This window comes from Entelurus aequoreus, linkage group LG09 (assembly GCF_033978785.1).
Source record: "Entelurus aequoreus isolate RoL-2023_Sb linkage group LG09, RoL_Eaeq_v1.1, whole genome shotgun sequence".
Lineage (NCBI taxonomy): Eukaryota > Metazoa > Chordata > Actinopteri > Syngnathiformes > Syngnathidae > Entelurus > Entelurus aequoreus.
Window position 1 is genome coordinate 44,879,956 of NC_084739.1, and position 23,098 is coordinate 44,903,053.

At 40.6% G+C, this 23,098-nt stretch overlaps 1 protein-coding gene across 4 annotated transcripts in view; it reads right to left on the reverse strand.

The window, feature by feature from the left end:
• Positions 1-23,098, reverse strand: part of ttc7a (tetratricopeptide repeat domain 7A) — a 131,534-nt gene that overhangs the window by 67,726 nt on the left and 40,710 nt on the right. For 3 of the 4 annotated variants that reach the window (XM_062058813.1, XM_062058814.1, XM_062058812.1), the window contains exons 15-16: positions 21,887-21,959; positions 18,871-19,031 (exon numbers count right to left, since the gene is read on the reverse strand). In XM_062058813.1, coding sequence (XP_061914797.1) covers positions 18,871-19,031; positions 21,887-21,959 — 234 coding nt within the window. Of the gene's footprint in view, positions 1-11,171; positions 11,562-12,140; positions 12,199-18,870; positions 19,032-21,886; positions 21,960-23,098 lie in introns of those variants that run through there. The other variant, XM_062058815.1, reaches the window with a different exon arrangement.

The following is a 23,098-nucleotide window of genomic DNA, read 5'->3' on the forward strand; positions in this document are numbered from 1 at the left end:
TAGAAATGTACTGGTATATAGATGACAAACTAAATTGGAATCTGCACATAATTATACTCAGGACAAAGATGGCAAAAATTATTAGTATGTTATATAAAATTAAAAACTATGTAAATCAAAATGCTCTCAGATGTGTGTCTGTCAGGGAGTTCATCTGTGGAACAGACTGGATGATGCCTAAAATGTTCCAGTTTAATTAACACAATTTTAAAACAAACTTTAACACCAATGTCTTAGAACAGGGGTGTCAAACTTAAATACAGAGTGGGCCAAAATTTAAAACTGAACAAAGCCGTGGGCCAAGGTTGAACAAATTAACCTTTTAATAGGGACCCAAGCAAGTTTTGCATTGAATATTGAACAAGCAAGGCTTATATAACTTTATAGTGACATGCAAAATCGAGTTTCAAATAATAATAATTAAAAAAATATCAATGGGATATCAAATACAATTTAAATAAAAATTGAATGCCTCTTTTCTATTTGCAGCCTTCTGAGGTAAATATCAACATTAACTTTTTCCACAGGCTAATAAATTTGAAAATAAAATAATGAATAAACCAACCATTTAGGACTTTAAATTGCTCAGTTTGCAACACACTGATCTAATCTGATGTGCCCCAGCCAGATACCTGCCATCTTTTCTTGGATGCTAGTTCATTAATGTATATTAAGGCTCAGGCTTTGAGCTGAGGCAACCTTCATTATCGAATGAAGGTGTTCATCAGTCAGACGTATCCTGTGAGACGTTTTCCTCATCTTCATTGAGGAGAAAAGTTGCTCACATAGATAAGTGCTGCCGAACACGGAGAGCAATTGAGCAGCTTGGGTGCGGAGCTGAGGCATTGTGTCAGGGATGAATTGTGGAAACTGTGCGGCGCCAACAGCATCATACTTTGACTTCAGCGTGTCATCACACTGGAGTTCAATCAGCTCCATTTGGAGGTTAATTGGTGCTTTTTCCACATCAACTGCGAAGGGATTACTAAGCAGTTCAAATCTACATTTCTGACCATCGAAGTCGCCAAATCGCCAGCTTAACTCAGCGCCGAGTACACTGAGTTTTTCTGCAAACTGCGCACACGGCGGTAGAGCATACTTGCCAACCCTCCTGAATTTCCCGGGAATTTCCCCTCCCAAAAATCTCCCCGGGGCAACCATTCTCTCTTATGCCACCCGGACCACAGTCTTGGGGGCGTGCGTGCCTTAAAGGCACTGCCTTTAACGTCCTCTAAGAGCTGTCGTCACGTCCGCTTTTCATCCATTCTAACAACGTGCCGGCCCAGTCACAAGATATGTGCGGCTTCTGCACGCACACACACGTGAATGCACACGCATACTTGATCAACAGTCATACAGGTTACACTGAGGGTGGTCGTATAAACAAGTTAAACACTGTTACAAATATGCGCCACACTTTGAATCCACACCAAACAAGAATGACAAACACATTTCGGGAGAACATCCGTACAGTAACACAACATAAACACAACAGAACAAATACCCAGAACCCTTTGCAGCAATAACTCTTCCGGGACGCTACAAAATATACCCTCCAGCCCCCACACACCACACAAACACACACACACCTTATAGCGTCCCGGAAGAGTTAGTGCTGCAAAGGGTTTTGGGTATTTGTTCTGTTGTGTTTATGTTGTGTTACAGTGCGGATGTTCTCTCGAAATGTGTTGTCATTCTTGTTTGGTGTGGGTTCACAGTGTGGCGCATATTTGTAACAGTGTTAAACTTGTTTATACGGCCACCCTCAGTGTGACCTGTATGGCTGTTGATCAAGTATGCACACATTCACTTGTGTTGGTGCATGCAGAAGCCTCACACATTATGTGACAGGGCCGGCACCTTGGACTGGATGATAAGCGGACGTGACAACAGCTGGGAGGGGCACTGAAATGTTAAAGTCTCCCGGGAGGGTTGGCAAGTATGAGAATTAGCGGTGAATGCGGTGTTACCGCGGCACTGCCACTGTATATAATCGGCGGGCCAGCTCTAGTGTTAATTTGATATTGCCTCAAGGGCCAAATGAAATTACACAGCGGGCCAGAGTTTGACACCCATGTCTTAGAAAAATATATCGCTCTAGAATAAACACCGCTAGTTAATCAATAGTAACAACAAAAATTAAATGTGGTATATAAATATTAATGGCAATATAAGTGTTTGCATATAGTATATTATTGGTACAAATGTTGAACTTACATGTATGAGTGTACATGGATATTACATAATTGTTGGTCTATGTATTTACTGTGTATATATGTGTACAGTGTACAAGTTGTATTTGTAATATGTTGTGTAAAGGAAATGTAAAAAGTGTTTACATGTCTATGAAGCTCATGATCAGGGCCTGAGGTCTCGTGGTTTTACTACATCTTGTAATTGATTTGGTTCATAGGGTTAGGCAAGTGTTTAACTTCAGCCTAAACCCTTTTGTTCTGTAGAATTGACATTTTATGGATGTTTTTGGTTTTGTTTATTTTGTTGACCACTGAACAAGCTATATGGCATATTACGAACATGTAGAAGATAATATTAGTCAATTATTGGACAAGAACAAAAACAATATGAGAGCAACATGGGGCATGCTAAATAGCATGGTGCTATAAAGCAGTGGTCCCCAACCTTTTTGTAACTGCGGACCGGTCAACGCTTGAAAATTCGTCCCGCGGACCGGTGGGTTGTGGGCGGGGTGTATGTTTGTTTTTTTTGTCACAAAAAAATAAAATTATGTGTGCTTACGGACTGTATCCCTGCAGACTGTATTGATCTATATTGATATATAATGTAGGAACCAGAAATAATAATAACAGAAAGAAACAACCCTCTTGTGCGAATGAGTGTAAATGGGGGAGGGAGGTTTTTTGGGTTGGTGCACTAATTGTAAGTGCATCTTGTGTTTTTTATGTTGATTTAATAAAAAAAATAAAAAAAATATTTGTATATATAATATATATATATATATATATATATATATATATATATAAAATTTTATTTTTTTAATTAATTAATTAATTTATTTATTTTCTTTTTTCTTGTGCGGCATGGTACCAATCGATCCACGGACCGGTAGTTGGGGACCACTGCTATAAAGGACTATCTGATTCCTAACTGCTTCTTAGATGAAAATGTAAAAAATTACAATATGAACAAAGTAGCTGAAAGCTTCAATAAGTACTTTGTGAACATTCGACCAAATCTGGAGGAAAATATTCCAGATCCCGAGTCAGTTGAGGGCTTGAATGACACCATAGATAGAAACCCCAACTCTATGTTCCTCGAAGAAGTGACAAAAGAATAAATAAGAAATATTGTGAAAACAGGTAAATCCAAGACCTCAACTGATTGCAACAAAATTGATATGGAAACGATAAAAAAAGGTTATTGCAGAGATTTCAGAACATTTAACATATATCAGCAACCTATCATTTCAAACAGGCAAATTCTCAGGTAAAATTAAAATACAAAAAGTCGTACCGATTTATAAGACTGGAGACAAACACCAGTTTACAAACTACAGACCTGTTTCTCTACTTCCACAATTTTCTAATATTATTGAAAAACTGTTTAACAACAGATTTAAAAAATTCATGAATAAAAACTAAACACTCACAGACAACCAATACAGATACAGAGCCAACATCTCAACATCAATGGTATTAATCGAAATAACGGAAAAGATAACCAATACAATAGAAAGCAAAAAATGTGCTGCTGCAGTGTTTATGGATTTAACAAAAGCATTTGTTGGTCTTGAACTGGGTAAGAAGCTACTTAACCAACAGGAAGCAATATGTGAAGAGAGGCGCACACACTTCTACAGAGCTGAAAATATTTTTGGGCGTACCTCAGGGATCAATATTTGGACCAAAATTGTTCAATCTCTATATAAACGACATTTGTAAAGTTACAAAGGACTTAAAGTAATTATTATTTGCAGATGATACAACTGTGTTAGGATCAGACAAAGAGCAGCTCAAAGACCTTTATGAAAAGAAAACTCGAGGACCTAGATTTCCCTCGCCCGGACGCGGGTCACCGGGGCGCCCCTCTGGAGCCAGGCCCGGAGGTGGGGCACGATGGCGAGCTGCCCGGCCGGGCTCAGCCCAAAGAGGCAACGTGGGTCCCCCCTCTAATGGGCTCACCACTCATGGGAGGGGTCATAGAGGTTGGGTGCAGTGTGAGCTGGGCGGCAGCCGAACGCAGGGCATTTGGCGGTCCGATCCTCGGCTACATAAGGTAGGTCTTGGGACGTGGAACGTCACCTCGCTGGAAGGGAAGGAGCCTGAGCTGGTGCGCGAGGTGGAGAAGTTCAGGCTAGATATAGTCGGACTCACTTCGACGCACAGCAAGGGCTCTGGAGCCAGTTCTCTCGAGAGGGGCTGGACTCTTTTCCACTCTGGCGTTGCCGGTAATGAGAGGCGACGGGCTGGGGTGTCAATTCTTGTTGCCCCCCGGCTTAAAACCTGCATGTTGGACTTTAACCAAGTAGACGAGAGGGTAGCTTCCCTCCGCCTTCGGGTGGGGGGACGGGTCCTGACTATTGTTTGTGCTTATGCACCAAACAGCATCTCAGAGTACCCACTCTTTTTGGATTCCCTTGAGGGAGTACTGGAGAGTGCTCCCTCGGGTGATTCCCTTGTTCTACTGGGGGACTTCAACGCTCATGTTGGCAACGACAGTGAAACCTGGAGAGGCGTGATTGGGAAGAAAGACCGCCCGGATCTGAACCCAAGTGGTGCTTTGTTATTGGACTTTTGTGCTCGTCACAGATTGTCCATAACAAACACATTGTTCAAACATAAGGGTGTCCATATGTGCACTTGGCACCAGGACACCCTCGGCCGCAGTTCTATGATTGACTTTGTAGTTGTGTCATCGGATTTGCGCCCTCATGTTTTGGTCACTCGGGTGAAGAGAGGGGCAGAGCTTTCTACCGATCACCACCTGATGCTGAGCTGGCTCTGATGGTGGGGGAGGATGCCGGACAGACCTATATATACATAAGAAAAACCGAAGTATAATTACATTATGACGTTTTAATCTTTTTTCCCTCTCTTATGGTAGGACTGTACTGTGGCATTACAGCACACAACAATGAATATGTCAGTTACCTTCTTTTACAGTAGCTGGGTAAAGTGCAGAGAAGCATCAGTGACTGAGGTCTAAGGCGCATATGGATCAATGTGTGTGTGTGTGGGGGGGGGGGGGGGGGTGAGTGCGCATGTGTGTAAGTGCATATACTATGTTGAAAGGCTGATGAGCTGAGGCCATAGTGTTTCTGCAAAGCCCTTTTAGTTGGAAACAAGACTGGTTAAGTGATGTGGAAGACACTAATGTAATGTGTGTGTGTGTGTGTGTGTTTGTGTGTGTGTGTGTTAATTGCCAAAGGGGTTTCTCAGAGGAAGCAGTTTGTCATGGGCATCAGTAAGAAGTCTAAGGAGTGAGACAAGACTCTGGTCTCCATGCTGTCCACTACCTCCTTGCTGTTGAATGGTCCTCCAATTATTCTTTGCCCTGTCAAAGGGGGGAGGAGGATCGTGGAGAACAGAGGGGTGGTTTGAGGGAGGGCAAATCAATAGCAGAGTGAAAAGAGGAGAAAACTCTGCAAAATTACCTTATTACCAGCTCATGGTCAGTAGACGACTGGGGGCAGGTGTGTGTGTGTGTGTGTGTGTTTGTGTTGAGGTGAGAGGGGGAAATGGAAGGTTTGAAAGCATGAGTGTGTGGGAGGACGGGGCTTAGGTTTTCAGACATGTGGATGACAAATGCTGCAGAGGAGCGCTGTGTGAAAAGTAAACCTGCTGTGTGTGTCTCTGGGCTCCCTATTAGCACTGTAGCAAAACATTTAGAGGCATTTTGATGGTGTAAACCCATCCTTGTGTTGAAATATGACGTGGTGAGTTGGTGTGTATCATGTGAACTGACTCTCTGTGGACTAAATAGAGGGTGATGATTGTCATATTGAACTCACACATTAAAGACGGCATTCAAAATATGGTTTTAAATATGCCCTTAAAGGACTACCATGCATGCACACAAACACACACACTCACGCACGTTTCACATTCATGCATTGACAATCTGTCTTTGAAACATGATGTCATAATTACTTTCTTACCACACTTACATTCTCACGCTGCTGGTAGGGTGGGCTTGCAACAGTTTCATTGCTTGTGGCTGGTTCGGCTCTCACTACACAGTAGCAGGAGTTGGCTGGGCTTGACGTGCCGAGACAGCTTGTACATGACCCTATGTCTGTCTGGTCTCACATGGTATGAGACGGTAACCCATTACCTGGAAGACAATAGACTAGGCAAGGGGACTAACAAGTCAACTCCAAAACTTCCCGAAACCAGAAATGGTGGAAGGTTAGGCTTGGGGCTACCAACCCCAACCCATAAAACTCCTTGCTACAGAAACGTTGACGAAAACCAAAAAATCCAAAAGTCTTGGAAAGGAAGTCTCTTCGGTTACACAAACCAAAGAGAAAATGACGATGCACACGGAAAACTGTAAGGAGACAGTGCGTCCTATTCTTCTGACTCCTAGACACTCCACTAACATCGCAACATGGAACGTCAGGACCATGTATGCAGGAGGAAAGACAGCAGTTATAGCGGAAGAGATGAGGAGATACAGAATATCTCTCCTGGGTCCGTGCGAAACCAGATGGCTCCAGTTGGGGCAGGTTAAACTGGTCAGTGGTGAGTCCATATTATACTCAGGGCACCCAGAAGACTCTGCACCACATACAGAGGGTGTAGGGTCCATGCTCTCCAAAGAAGCTCAGAGTGCCCTCATCAGTTGGGAACCCATCAACTCAAGGATCATTACTGCAAAATTCCATACCACGCATAAGAAAATAAACCTTCAAGTAGTACAATGCTATGCCCCTACCAACGATGCAGAGGATGAAACAAAGGACAACTTTTACAATCTTCTATACCACATTCTTCAGAAAAAGAAAGGAAAGGACATCATGGTCTTAATGGGGGACATGAATGCGAAAATAGGAGGAAATAACAATGGCTATGAGCTGATAATGGGAACGCAAGGGCTTGGAAAAATTAATGTAAACGGAGAAAGGTTTGCTACAGCATGTGCAGACAACAATTTGGTTATTGGAGGTTCAATTTTCCCACACAAGGACATCCACAAAGCAACATGGGTTTCTGCCAACCACACAACTGAAAACCAGATTGATCACATCTGCATTAGCCGGAAATTCAGGCGCTCACTGCTTGATGTCAGAGCGAGAAGAGGAGCCGACGCTGCATCTGACCACCACCTAGTCATAGCAAGGTTCCAGTTGAAATTGAAATGCATGAAACAACGAGGAGGGAGGATCAAATTCAACAAACAACAATTCCAAGATATAGGCACTTTGGAACTATACCAAGTCACATTACACAACCGGTTTCAAGCACTACAGGACCAGACAACAAAAGCACCAGGAACTGTAGAAGGGATTTGGGAAGGTTTGAAGACCACGTGGTAGGAGACCTGTGCAGAAGTGGTAGGGAGAAAAAAGTCCAAAAACAAGCCTTGGCTATCCACAGAAACCCACAAGAAAGTGAGTGAGAGAAGGGAGAAAAAGGAGGTAGTTAACAGATGTAGAACTATAGCAGGAAAGGCAGCAGCACAAAGAATATGAAGTAGTAAACAAGGATGTGAAGAAGTGTCAGAAAGGACAAAAAGAAGTACATCGAGGATTTAGCACAGCAGGCTGAGGAAGCAGCAGGAAAGAATAATCTGAAAGAACTCTATCTAACCACAAAGAAGCTCACCGGCAAATTTAAACAAGCCCAAATGCATATTAAAGACACAAATGGTACACTCCTCACAACTAAGGAAGATCAACTCCAGAGATGGACAGATCACTTTTGAGACCTACTCAATAGAGAGCCCCCTCAACTGACTGCAGATATTCCACCAGCTCCAATCATGCTTGAAATAAACTGCAACCCCCCCCCCCACCAAACTGTAAATCAGGAATGCCATCAAAGCCCTGAGAGCAGGAAAGGCAGAAGGGCCAGATGAGCTACCAGCAGAAGCTCTCTAAGCAGATATCGAAACATCCTCCAGCATGCTTTTCCATCTCATGCAAGCTATCTGGGAGGAAGAAAAAGTCCCATCAGACTGGAGAGATGGCAACATCATAAAGATTCCCAAGAAAGGAGACCTCATGGAGTGTAAAAACTACAGGGGAATTATGCTCCTCTCAACACCAGGGAAGGTGCTCAACCATATACTACTAGAAAGGATGCGAAAATTGGTCGATGCACAACTGAGGGAAAACCAGGCTGGTTTCAGAAATGGAAGATCTTGTGCTGACCAAATTGCCTCCCTCAGGATTATAATAGAACAATCCATGGAATGGAACTCACCGGTATATATTAATTTCATAGACTTTGAAAAGGCGTTTGACAGTGTCGACATTGAGACACTGTGGAAGCTGATGGCACACTATGGCATCCCACCGAAGCTCATCAACATCATCAAGAGCACCTACCAAGGGATGCGATGTCGTGTCCTACATGACGGATGCCCATCGGAGGCCTTCGAGGTCCTGACTGGGGTGCGGCAAGGATGTCTGCTCTCACCTTTCCTTTTCCTCCTCTGTATTGACTGGACCATGAACCAAACAACCAAAAACAGCAAAACCGGCAAACAGTGGAGCCTTACCGAACAACTAGAGGACCTAGACTTTGCAGACAATCTAGCTCTCCTGGCTCACACTCACCAACAGATGCAGGACAAATCCCAAAAACTACAAAGAACTGCTGCATTTCTTGGGCTTAAGATCAATTCACAAAAAACAAAGTACATGCGTATCAATAACAAGAACAATACACCAATAACAATAGACCATAATCAAATAGAGGAGGTAGTCAGTTTTACATACTTGGGGAGCATAATCAGTGTAGATGGAGGGGCAGATGAAGATGTCAAATCCAGAATAGGGAAAGCAAGAACATCATTCAACATACTAAACAAAATATGGAGAGCAAAAAACATTTATCTCAAAGCCAAACCGAAAATATTTAACTCAAATGTCAAATCCATTCTGCTGTGCGGGTCAGAAACATGGAAAACCACCAATAGCATACTCAATAAACTAGACATTTGTAAACCGTTGCCTCCGTCGGGTCCTAGGAGTCTACTGGCCAGACACCATCACCAATGCCAACCTGTGGGAACTCACCACACAAGAACCAGTGGAACTGCAAATCAGGAAAAGGAAGTGAAGCTGGATAGGCCTCACACTCAGAAAACCCAATAAATCAATCACCAAACAGGCACTAACATGGAACCCACAGGGAAAAAGAAACAAAGGGAGACCAAGAACAACCTGGAGAAGAAGCACAGAACAAGAGATGAGGGCTGAGGGGCTGTCATAGCAACAACTCGACCGAAGGGCACAAGACCGGAATGGATGGAAGGCTTTCGTCGGCGGCCTATGTTCCTCAGGGAATACTAAGGCCTAAGTAAGTAAAGTAAGTACACTTACATTGCTTGGGTTATTTTGTAATATTGAAGTAAATAAATGCAGACAAACCAAGTTGTACAAACAAAATGTTAAATACTGAATAGATAAGTATTACACATTAGAACCCATCACAACATAAGGTTCCATGGCAATCTCCATATACTGTACCATACACATACATTCCCCTTTGGCGACAGGGTGGCTTTTGGCATTGAGTGGGATCAGTAATTAGTCCTGCTTCCTAAAGCATCCTGTCTGCTTCCTGTTCCTGATAGGCTTTCTTCATTATGTCCACCATCTATGTGAGCTACTTTATGCATTGTTTGCTTTCTGTTTTGTCTTCGCTTTTGTCACATCTTCCTGAAGGGTATCATTGCTCCTGGCCAGCCCCACACTAAGTCATGTTTGTTTTTCAAATTTTTGATTCTGTGTTTCTCTCTAGATGTTGTTTTTTAATCCTTTTGCTTTTTGTTCTATTTGAAAAAGTATGTCTCTTTTTCTTTCACCTGCTCACAACCAGTAAAAATCATTACAACAGCCTCAACAAGTAATTAGAGATTAAAATGTGAGAAACGAATATGATTAACTTCCTGATAACCAGTATTTTCTGCAAAGCACATGGGTGTTTGCAGATCATGTCTATTTTTTGGTGAAATGTGTAACTCTGAAAAAAGCAATAGACAAAAAACAAACATCCAAAGCAGAGGACTCTGGTTTTCAAGAAGTTATACATCGAAAGGTAAAGCAGTACAACTCACACACAAGAACGTTACTTTCACAACTCACCAATTAGCTGGGGTGTCTGAAAACATTTTAAAAAGTCTTAATTATGTTAATTTAGACTGATTGTTTTACATTGTACACCTGTTTTATGATAATTACGAATAGCGGTTCATTTCATAGCTCCATGACTTTCTGTTAGGCCGCACAGTGGCCTAGTGGTTAGCATGTAGGCCGCAAAGTCAGGGCTGTTGCTAGGAATTCTGGGGCACCTGAAAGAGTATCGATGTGGGCCCCTCAACCCCATTAATTGCCACCTTCAATGTTCTTGTTTTCTTAGTGTTCTAGACAGTGCCTAGTGTAATACACCCAATTTGTTTCCTTTTTTTACGATTAACCACACAACAAGTCAGAGTATTAATATGTAAATTATGTACTATTGTTAATGACATTAATTGGGTGCGTGTGATCCGTATCACATTGTAACCACCTAACAGAGTTTATGTGTGGTGTAGGAGTTGTTTGACTGTTTTTGTGGCCATGAACGCATCACTAGCTGAGCAGAGTGTTTGCGTCTTTTGGCGCGAATGAAAAAGAGCGGTTGCTGTCAAAACGACATATAGTTTGTTTGGTTTGGTGTGGTTATGACAGAAAGTGAACATTTTTGCTAGCTAGTAGTTTTGTGCTGATGTTGTTTTGGTGTGGTTACGGCTAACAGTAATCAGTTTTGTTCAATAAATTGAATATTGATGCAGACCACCTCTTTCTCCTCCTTAAAATGTCTCGTTTTATCTGTTGTGACCACCTGCTGAAAACGGTACAGATTAGATTGTTATGTGTTTATTTTGTTTAGAGATTCGGTTGAAATTTATATTTGGATTTTGTGCACTGCATAGATTTTAGAGAGAACATTGGCGTGGACCAAACCAAAAAAATCACACATCACACACCGATGTTTTCAGTCTTAACCCTTTTATTCAAAACAAGTATGTTTTTATAAAAAATATAACATATGTATATTATCAAAATGGAATAAGTTATATCAAATACAAATATTACAATAAAAGAAAATTACCTTAATACAAAATGTAACATAAAAGATGAAAATAGCATTCACAAAATAAAACATTTACAATGTACACACAGAAAATAACTTTGGTTCTTAAATAGATAAAATAAATCAAACTAATTGAATGAAACCATATTGTTTCTATTTGAACATTCTTCCAACCTTCTGTTGCATCAGCACTAGTAAGTGGTGTGGACTCAAGCTGCTTTGATGAGGTAGACGCAGACTCGGCCATGGTTTTTTCATTTTTGTCCTCCTCATAAACTAAAGTTGATGGCACAAAAATAAGAGTTAATTTATAAAGCACATTTTGCATGCATAGAGTGCAACAGTTGAGCACTTGTTTCATAGATATTAGCAAAGGCCCTTCATTTGAAAATATGAAATGTCCAGAAGTGACTCCTGTGGACAGTGAGTGTGAATATGTAAAACAAAAGATGAAACATGTCAGGCTATTTAACATTTACGGTAGTTTACTAAAAAAGGTACTATTGACAGCCAGGTAAGAAAATTACAATGTACAATTTCCTCATCACTGGTGTAAGAGAAATCAATTTGAGGAGTGGGAGGGCATAGCAATTTTAGCAAAGCACCCTGGAGAAAGAACGGGTATGTTGAGCTAGTTTTTATCTATTCATATATTTTTACTTTCTTTGTAATAAATCCTAGCTTATTCTTATGTTGGTACACTGACTATGGTTGTAACAAAGCAAATTAAAAACATTAAGCACATCTCTTTTGTCATGTATGATGGATGTTACATTAAAATTAAGGTAGGTTGCTTTTCATGCAGTAGTTACAATGGCAAGTATCCATTACGGTCCCAAAATAGCAAAGTCTTACCGGTGTCTTGTTCTTTCTTGTCTTCCTCGTCCTTTTTTCTTCTTTCGCATCGGGCTTCCTGAGTTCAGAGACGATAACATTACGTCACGACAAGTGGCCGAGCACAGACTTTTCGGCTGCGGGAAGGTAAGTAGTATGTAAGTATTGTACCTATTACACACCGTCTGTTTGACTGTAAAGTGCATCCTAATTATAATAATAATAATAATAATAATAATAATAATAATAATGGATTAGATTTATATAGCGCTTTTCCAGAAACCCAAAGCGCTTCACAGAGAAGTGAGAACCCATCATTCATTCACACCTGGTGGTGGTAAGCTACATTTGTAGCCACAGCTGCCCTGGGGTAGACTGACGGAAGTGTGGCTGCCAGTTTGCGCCTATGGCCCCTCCGACCACCACCTATCATTCATCATTCATTCACCAGAGTGAGGGTCACTGGGGACAAGGGTGAAGTGTCCTGCCTAAGGACACAACGGAAGCAATTTGGATGGTAAGAGGCGGGGTGCGAACCTGCAACCCTCAGGTTTCTGGCACGGCTGCTCTACGCATGCCGCCCCTGTATTGTAGTTTTCATGACCAAATTTGGAGGTGTTGAAATCGCCATGCATATTGGTAATGCTAAACGGTAGCGTGTCTATGGCAAATCCAATGTCAATTTGCACTTAATTATCAATTAGCACATTTGGAAAAAATTGCCTTACTGTATTTTCGTGAACCTTCTTCTTGCTTTGTTAACATTGAAAAAGTTAACATTACCGATAAAGGCAGTCTGGCCGAGTCCGCTCTGAGTGCTTGACTGCTTGTTTCCCAGCCATGTGCTTGTGAGTCTGTGACCGGACGTGACGTCACGTTTAACAAACGTTTCTAAATATGGCACAGTTTGATTTTGCTTGAATCGTTATCCGGTAGTACCGACGGATTTAGTTCGGTACCCATAAAAGTGCAAAATTTAGTACCCATTTTTACTTTCTTTGGACATATATTTGGGAAACAGAATATATAAATGCCGTCACAATACAATTATCTCAGGTTGTATATCGACAGGACAGTACTATTGATTAGAAACACAGTAATTTGTATCGTATTGTTTTAGATTAAAACAACATTCAAACGAAAACATCAGAAATCCACAATTATTAATGTAAAGCTAATGCAGTTTGTATCTACAAACTTTGGGCCTCAATCATTTTCAATTGTAAATAAAAACTCTTCAAAGTCATTCAAGGATTAGGCACCCCATCTTGTTATTCAGCTGTTTCAAGGCAGTGTTTGACCGAGAGCTACAATACAAAAGGTAGATTTCAAGATTAAATAATGCACATCCGATTACAATTGTCATTTTCAGCCTCCTGGGAAAAAGCCTTCTCAGCCTAGTATGCAGAGCGCAGTGTTGGTGAGTGGATGACAGCGAGCAGCATTGCTGTGTAAATTGTTAGTGGTGGCCAGCTGGGAGGGATGAGGCATCAACTCCATTTAAAGACAACTTTCCTTTATTACATCCTGCATTACTCATTCTGCACTCCCACAGATCAAGGTTTGTGTTTTCTGCAGGCACGTGCATGTGCACACACATGTACAAATCATGCAATAAATTACTTTACTCGAGCCTGTGCAGATATGCTTTGTTTGGGAAAAAAGCCTGAGGCAAGTATGTGCGTGCCAGTACATATAGGTATATACACACACACATACACACACATACATGCACATAGCTCATGTGGCAACCCCCTGTTTGATGAATGCCGAATCAAAGGCAGGGATTAATCATTTTCTTTAGAACCAACTGTGGGACCAGAAGCATGACACACACATACACACCTCCCCTTCCATCTGATGCAGAAGCCCATCACACTGTGAAAAGCATATCCAAGTACTGCGTGATTGGAATTTAAAAAGCTGGGTACAATTCATAGGTTAAAAATGATCTACGGTGTGGAAAGATGTCAGTTGCTAAAGCGCAAAGAAGGAAGGCATGGAACAAGAGGTCAGTGAAAGACCATGTGAGAAAAACGGGGAAAGAAGAAATTTGGTATGCGACAGCAATCTAACCGTTTGCTGTGGTACAGAGTCGATGGCTAACAAGGACAACATACACACAAAGACAGTGCCACACAAAGATGAATGCGCAAGGTTAAGATAGATAGATAGATAGATAGATAGATAGATAGATAGATAGATAGATAGATAGATAGATAGATAGATAGATAGATAGATAGATAGATAGATAGATAGATAGATAGATAGATAGATAGATAGATAGATAGATAGATAGATAGATAGATAGATAGATAGATAGATAGATAGATAGATAGATAGATAGATAGATAGATAGATAGATAGATAGGTCTTTATTGTCATTGCACAAGTACAACGAAACTTTGTTTTCAGCACAAACCTGTTCAAGATTAGACAAACAAACAGTGTACAGGGTTACAGAACAGGAACGCTAATGGGTCGCCACAAGGCGCCCCGTAAAAGATGGGGAAAAAGGTAAAACGCTGGGGAAGGATGAGTAAAAAAATACAATCTAGACTAATTAAGATCTTAGGTTGCCTCTACACTAAGGCCCTGTCTATATTAAGCCAGATAACTCCTTGAACGAATAACTATTTTGCCTAAACCCCGTGTCAGCCACACTAACCCATCGTTTAAGGTTACCCTCCTTGGATATTTTTTTACACGGGTAAGTGCGCCGCTTGGATGTGCGTCCAAAAATGATACTATTCGAAGGGTTTGAGGGTGAGCTTTAAATACTCATGTACTGCAGACGATAATGTTCTGACATCTTTTCCCCAAAGTTTGTCTCATTTCACGAGTAGAGTGGTCAGTTGTTTTGCCACCAGGGAGGTGAATAACCTATTGTTATGCATCATGGTCAAGCCAGACTAGGGCCTCGTCGGGTCTGACCACCCCCTACGGACATTCTCACCAAAGACATACATAGGGAGACTCCACACTTACATTTTACGACTGTAGAACCCTTAAGAATAAGAGTGAAATGTCCTCAACAAAGTCCAGTTGTCTCGATTTAACCTTTACTGGTCTGCATGACCTAGATTACTTAAAATCTACACAGACATTGAGTTCCATTATGTCTGCAATCATTTCCATTGATTGAGGATTTCTCTTTTGTCATACATATAAACCAGATAGCCATAATATTAAGACTACAGTAGTACCTCAACTTATGAACACATTACATTCCCGACCAAGCTGGTAACGCAAAACAATTATATCTCACATCAACCCAGACCCCTAAAAAGAAATTGAAATTCATTTAATCTGTGCTTGGCCCCTCTTAAAAACCACAATCTTAACATGTAAATTTTAATAGGAAAAACAAACTTTAAGATAATAAATACTATTTGAAAAAATTACAATAGCATATTCTACTAATACCTACAGTGGTGCCATCAAATATTGTAATAATAGTGTTTACCACTCTTGTGTTGTTTTCGGCTGTACAAATCGTTCAAATTGCAAAAAGGATAAACGTTTCTTCAGAGTTCTTCGAGAGGTAATCAAAAAGAGTGGAAAAGTGCAAGATTTTACAAAACAACGAGAAAAGCATGCAGCTCACAATGCAGCCCAAGGGAGCAGAGTTGAAGAATGCATGACTTTGCAGTGTTCACTTCATTAAATGTTTGTTTGATATACCTTTAACATTTATTATTTCCCATTTAAGTATTATCTTGATATTATTTGTATTGAACACATTTTTGCTATAAGTGTTTCGAAAAGCACCAACTCGGCTTGTCTAAATAAAAGAAAGCAAATGTGAACAAAACCTAAAAGCTTTTACCAAAGGCAGCAATCATAAATTAGGCTTTCAGCACGTACACAATGTTATAGTTACATTTTGATAAAGATGGGGAAAAACACGCTACTCGAATAACGGAGCCATCAACAGCAACAAACATGGCTTATTTAGACGTGAAATTAATTCACAAAATGAAACCTTACCTGAGCAAGAACAATGCATATTTTTCAGGGAGAGTCTTGATACCAATTTCTTTGACCCAGCCACAAACAAAGAATTTGTAGACATTTTTTGATAAAGTATAGTGATATATTCCATTGCATAGTTAGATTTTTTGCTTGTATCTGCTTTTTAAAGGAAAATTTAAGCCTATTTTGTACTCAGATAGATCGTGTGCTGTTTGCTGTACAACAGCTATCTTAGCTTGGTTGACCACCACTGGTTTTCACTTGAGAAAAAGTCACGTGTCGGAATACAAGCAATACTGTTTGTCTGTGTATCAAAGCTAAAGCTCGACTGTCAAATGTGTTGAGGGACGGCTAAACAAAACAAACTGAAACACATCAAACACAGCATCTGCAGCTTCTAAAAATGTTCATGGCTAATAGTCGTTTGGTGGCTGCATGCCACGGATTCTGGCTGCAGCTTGTGTGATGCAGACTGACAACGCGAAAGTGGGTAACAGGTTAGACATTTTTTATGTTTTTTTCCTCTGATATGGTCCTCTGACTTCTTCTCCTTTGCACTAACTTTCTCATTTCCGATGGTTGGAGGGCAGGATTGTGTCGATCTCTAAGCAGCGCTCAAACGCACACGTCAAATGTCTAATCAAAACGTATGTTTGTTTCTTTTCCAAACAAAGCAAGAACAGCGACGTGTAACAAAAAAAAAAATTATTATCGTAAGTTAAGGTACCACTGTACTTACACAATAATCAAATGATCCAATACATGAGCTATATAAAAACTTACAAAATATAATTTTCAGTTTTGATTGACACAGTCCGAGAGTATGTTTAAATTATGAATGTAGTTTTATTGTTATAAAATTGCACAGCATCATACTTATATATATATGTCTTTATCTCTAACTGTAATTATCACTTAGTTCAAAACATTTCCTTCTAAAGATGTTTTTTTCAATACACTGATACATTTTGTAAGTGTACGGTAGGACTGGAAGCAAAGCACCAAAAAACCTTTCTTATTGTTACCCACCCTGGGATAGGCTCTGGCTGATCACACGTTGTTGCTTTAACTATTATTAATAAAATAAATTGTTGGACAAAAATTGAATCATGTGTTGCTGGAAAATCTCAAAACGTTGCTTTTCTCACCTTCTCTTCTAATGCTGTGTTCAAGCTCAACTAGAATAGTCTAGAAATTACAAATGTTTAGGGGCCATAAACTTGAGAGGAATTTCCACTGACAATTTGAACTGTTCCATTCAGTACGCTGCTGGTATACAGATTTATTTGCAATCTCTTAATGTTTGACTCAATTTCTCTGTACCTTCCCAGAAGATGACAACTGATGTTGCATGTTCTACCCATATGACCTCATGGTTACCGAGGTGATGGGGATTCCCGGCTCAAAGAGCAAATGTGATTGGCCGGTCTGGAAAAGAGCACTTAAATGGGTCAAAGCAGTCAAGTGTCTCTACAGAGGAAACGTGCGTTTGTGTGTGTGTTGTGTCTTATAGACCGAAGACAGACAGAAAGAAGAGAGGTTTTACATGAAGGGCAGCGTTGCCAGACTAGACATATGACAATTATCGTGTTTCACGATAATTCTATGATTCCAACAAACCCATAATTTTGGATAATTTGACCCCTTCATTACATGGCTGTTAGCAAACACAAACAGGATACATCCTGCCCTGTGCTTTGTCGTTATGCATTGTCTTATGTGCTTCTTTACAATCAGGTGGGGGTGCTTTACTGCCAGTGACATCTGATGCAAGGCAAAGCAATGCAGCTTCATCACAGAACCAAATGTCTCTTCTGCTGTGTTTTCAACTCTTAATTGTGTCCCTCCCTGCATTGTGTCATTGATTTTGTAGTGTTTCTGCATTATCACTCTCCACTCCATCCTGATGTGGGAATGTACCCCATCCTGTCCTGTTGGGGGCATGGTGGCCAACACTGACCCCTATTGGCTGTACTGAGAAATGCTTAACAGGCCCTTGAAACAGTGCGTAAACACATCTGAGAGATGATGCAACATGCTTTCCATAATGTAGTTTATGTGAAGGAACTAATTAAATTAAAGATTAAAGTACCAATAATTGTCACACACACACTAGATGTGGACTGTTACAACCTTCACATATAATTTGGCTTTAACTACATTACATTATTATTCTGTATTTATTATTCAAGATACCTGGTTAATGTTTAATTTCATACAACTAGATATTAATTATTAACTGAATTTGATAAACGAAAATAGTATGATAGTTCAGGACTATGTTGGGGGTGCATGTTTTCGTCAAAACAGCAATGGCAGGGCTTGGGCCAACGCTGCCGAGTTAAAAGGGTAAGGGGTGTGTGAGGGGAAATAGGTACCGCAATGCAGGCCTTCACTCTGGCACTTCTAAATAAGGCATTGCAAGTGTGTGTGTGTGTGTGTGTGTGTGTGTGTGTGTGTGTGTGTGTGTGTGTGTGTGTGTGTGTGTGTGTGTGTGTGTGTGTGTGTGTGTGTGTGTGTGTGTGTGTGTGTGTGTGTGTGTGTGTGTGTGTGTGTGTGTGTGTGTGTGTGTGTGTGTGTGTGTGTGTGTGCGCGCGCCTGGCCTCCAACGCAGTGGAGCTGAGACACCCTATCCCTGCAAGTTGACAAGTGTTACTGCAGCAGTTTCGAAATAACTTGTGCACATTCTATCTTAAAGACGCTGGACACAGTCTAAAAAGTGTTTGCCTATTATTTTCTATTACATGTGTGAGTGGGACTGTCTTGTGGGTTTTACTTGAAGTTGTCAGGGTGTTGGCTGAGGGCCAGTCCCAAGGTGTCCAGGGCATGGCGGTGGTGTTTCTGAGCACTGAGGAGAAGAGTCAGCAAGTGGAGGGAGTGTAAGTCATCCCCTTGGAGAGATAAAGCCTCCTGCAAGGACTCCATGGCTGCCGATACCTGCACACATATCCATTATTGGAGGTAATTAAAGCCGTAATTGTACAGTTCGGTTTGGTACACCAGTTTAAAACAATCGTTCCAATCTATCTTCACTGCAGTCTGTCTACCTGCACACTGTGCTAACAAGTGGTAAGATCAGTATTAGTTACTATGGTACCCTTTTGAACAGGAATGTTCAAGGACCTTCAAAATACAATTTATTTACTGCACCTGCAATATTGCAATCACAGTATTTGGCTGTCATGGCGGTGTCTCAATTTACCAGTTAGTCAACGTCCTTACCCTGCCCTGTGGTCACAAGTTTAAAGCAGTGACCAAAAGGGCAAGATTGTTGAGAAAAGCCCCTGAAATGAACTTTCTCTGCAGGCTGTTTGGACTCTACCAGATACAGTGAGCAACTTTGCAATTCTGGAGGGGCACAAAGTAGAGCCGCTACTCCTCCACATTGAGGGGAGCCAATTGAGGTGGTTTAAGCATCTATTTCAGGGGCTATGTCCCACAGCTGGCCTGGGAATGCCCAAGTGTTTACCCCTCCCCCGGTGGAGCTGAATGCGCTAACCAGGAACAGAAAAGTCCGGGCATCCTTACTGAGGCTGCAGCATCTGCGACCTGGACTCAGATATGCTGATTGAACTAGGGAAGGGTTAAAAGTAGGGATGTCCGATAATATCGGACCGCCGATATTATCGGCCTATAAATGCTTTAAAAAGTAATATCAGAAATTATCGGTATAGGTTTCAAGATTATCGGTATCGGTTTCCAAAAGTAAAATTTGTGACTTTCTAAAACGCCGCTGTGTACACGGACGCAGGAAGATGTACAGAGCGCAAATTAATCCTTGAAGGCGCTGTCTTTGCGTACTGGCCCAGTCACATACTATCTACGGCTTGACACACGCGCTAGCGAATGCAAGCATACTTGATCAACAGCCATATAGGTCACACTGAGGTTGGCCGTATAAACAACTTTAACACTGTTACAAATATGCGCCACACTGTGAACCCACACCAAACAAGAATGACAAACACAGTTCGGGAGAACATCTGCACCGTAACACAACATAAACACAACAGAACAAATACACAGAACCCCTAGCATATGCTTGTTATCATTCAGAAAAATCTACCTCTCACACGTGATGACAAGGAGAAAAAGAATTAGCCCACTCTTTGAGCTTCATCTGTTGCACAAATAGACTGGACTGAGTGAAGCTGTTTTATTTATGTTTTGTGCCTTTTTTCCCCATGCACTTTAAAGGATGGCTGTGTTTTCTACTAGTCTAGACTGAAGCAGTTTTATTAATGTTCATGCACTTTAAAGGATGGCTGTGTTATCCACTAGTCTAGACTGAAGCAGTTTTTTATTTTTGTGCCTTTCTTGTTTTTATTTGCACATTTTTGTTACTCATACGAATATGTTAAGAACTGGGCAGATTGAGCCAAATTTATAGTATACTCTGGACTGAAGCTGTGTGCCTTCATTGTTTTTGTAGCTGTTGTTTTGAGGCATGTTTAAAAAAAAAAAAGAAGCACTTTGTGAAAGTCAAAGTACAGTGTTTCCCATAGTTGTAGTGGGTATCAGGATTATTTCAGGGAGAGCATGTCCCACATTCCAAGCTGCTGTTTTGACGCATGTTAAAAAAAATAATGCACTTTGTGACTTAAATAATAAATATGGCAGTGCCATGTTGGCACTTTTTTCCATAACTTGAGTTGATTTATTTTGGAAAACCTTGTTACATTGTTTAATGCATCCAGCGGGGCATCACAACAAAATTAGGCATAATAATGTGTTAATTCCACGACTATATATATCGGTATTGGTTGATATCGGTAATTAAGAGTTGGACAATATCGAAATATCGCATATCGGCAAAAAAGTAATTATCGGACATCCCTAGTTAAAAGTGGCATGTATAAACCTAACTAGTTACTGTGCATTCAAAACTAAGCTATTCAAATAAAACTTGGCTTCATATATTCAAGCTACTTGTAGGAAAAAAGTTTGATCAAGTGAAATTCCTTAAACAGAGAACAATGGTAGCTACCACAATAACATAAACCTATTTATTAAAAATCGTCTGGAATTGACTTGTGCTATCTGTCAGTTGAAGTGGAGTGGTAATAGTTTTTTTTGTTGTACTTTGTGGCCACAGTAAGTAAAGCTCATGAGGCATTACAATGAATGATGCAGACATGTTTGTTACTGTATACTTCCTTTAGCGCTTCTGCCTTTTGAGACGTTGTATGTGTAAGTAATATGCAACTATAATTATTTGATACTCGTTTATATTGACAATGTGGTATTTTAGACTGGAATATTGTTCAATTGAGGACACTTATTACATAAGTCCAGCTTGTGTGCTATTATGTGTTTAGCTGTTGTGTTGCTGCTAGCCTATGACAGACTGTGTTTTGTAGATTACTTCATTAAAACACAAAAAAGTCCAACCGTGTCTGCTTATTGGAGAATATTTAGATGTTAACTCTCTGTACAGCTTTGCACATGTAAAGGATGACTTGTATAGGAGTTGATATCGGCATGATTAGATGCAAGCTGATATAAACAGACACTATTTATTTTGCTTAAATCGGCCCGATATCCAATATCAATATCGAATTAGGACATCCTTAGTAAATACAGTGAGTAGGGCAGCCGTGAGGTACTGTACAGTATGTTGGATTCTTGTTTATGTACATTAAAAGAATAAATAAATAGTCTAATCAACCAAGAGACAACGATCCCCTGCTGTAAGGACACCCTGTGGAAGACCTCTGTTTTTGGGGTTGGAACAGCGATATATTTCAAGAATGCATGTCAATAAACATGACAAATGAGTTGTTTGTATTCACCTGGCGCACAAGTGCCAACTGAAGAGCCAGGCACATGGTAATGTGAGCATCCTGTGGGTCAAATGAATGGGCCCTGTGAAGAAAGAAATAATAAAGCCAACAAACAAATTGTGTCAAAAATTGCATTACATTAACAGTGCACTACTCTAGCAACATTGTCAAATAATGTTAGTCATCAGATGGAGATGGACATTTTCAATAGCTATGCTATTCAGTAGGGATGGATAACATTCTGGTATTTGGTACTTTTATATGCACTGACCGAAATCCGTTGGTACCATCCTATTTCAATACCTTTGTTGCACGTGACGTCACGCCCGGTTGCAGACTCGGCACCGGCTCAAACACTTGGCGGGAAAACGAGCTCAAGCAGCAGTCATAACAGACTTATACTAACTACAGATAGGTAGTGTTACAATTTTACAAGCCAACAAAGCACCTGATAAAAGACTCTTGAACAGTTTAGAAAATGCGCTAGCTCGATGCTAATTTACATTGATTAGCATTAGCAATTTTACCCGGTGATTTCAACATCTCCAAAATTAGTAATGAAAACTACAAGAAAGATGTACAGCTGTTGTGCAATAAATACAATAGTTACAGTATAAACATGTTGTAGAGCTCAACAAAAGACGAGACTGGCACATTGACCTTCATGGCAAAGACTATTTCCAGAATAGCCAACACACCGTAGCCCAGGGGTGCCCACAATTTTTCAGCAGGTGAGCTACTTTTCTAATGACCAAATTAAGGTGCCTTATTTTATAAGTGCAAGCAAAAAGAAGACAGGAACTGTACGATGGGTCTTCAGGCGCAAGAGTCTGTTGAAACAAAAAGTGTTTCTTGCCTTCTTGCCGGTCGTTTTTTTCTTAAGACTGAGCACGCAGAGGCCAGTGTCATCTCACAAGATCCTTGGGTGCCGTGAATGTCAATCAAGTGACAAAAGTGAAGTCATAGTGAAGATTGATGATGGATAATTATTAGGTCTATTTTTTAATGCCAGGCTGGCGATCGACTTACCCTACACAATTAGCTCGCGATCGACCTGATGGGCACCCCTGCCGTAGTCTGCACACTACTGCCATCTAACATCTTAGAATTGCAACTGCAACCAACATCTACTATATAATACTTGCTAATGAGACTCAGAAGTGTAAGAAATCAAGCTATAAGTGGACAGCACAGTTATAATTATCAGCTCACTGTTAAACG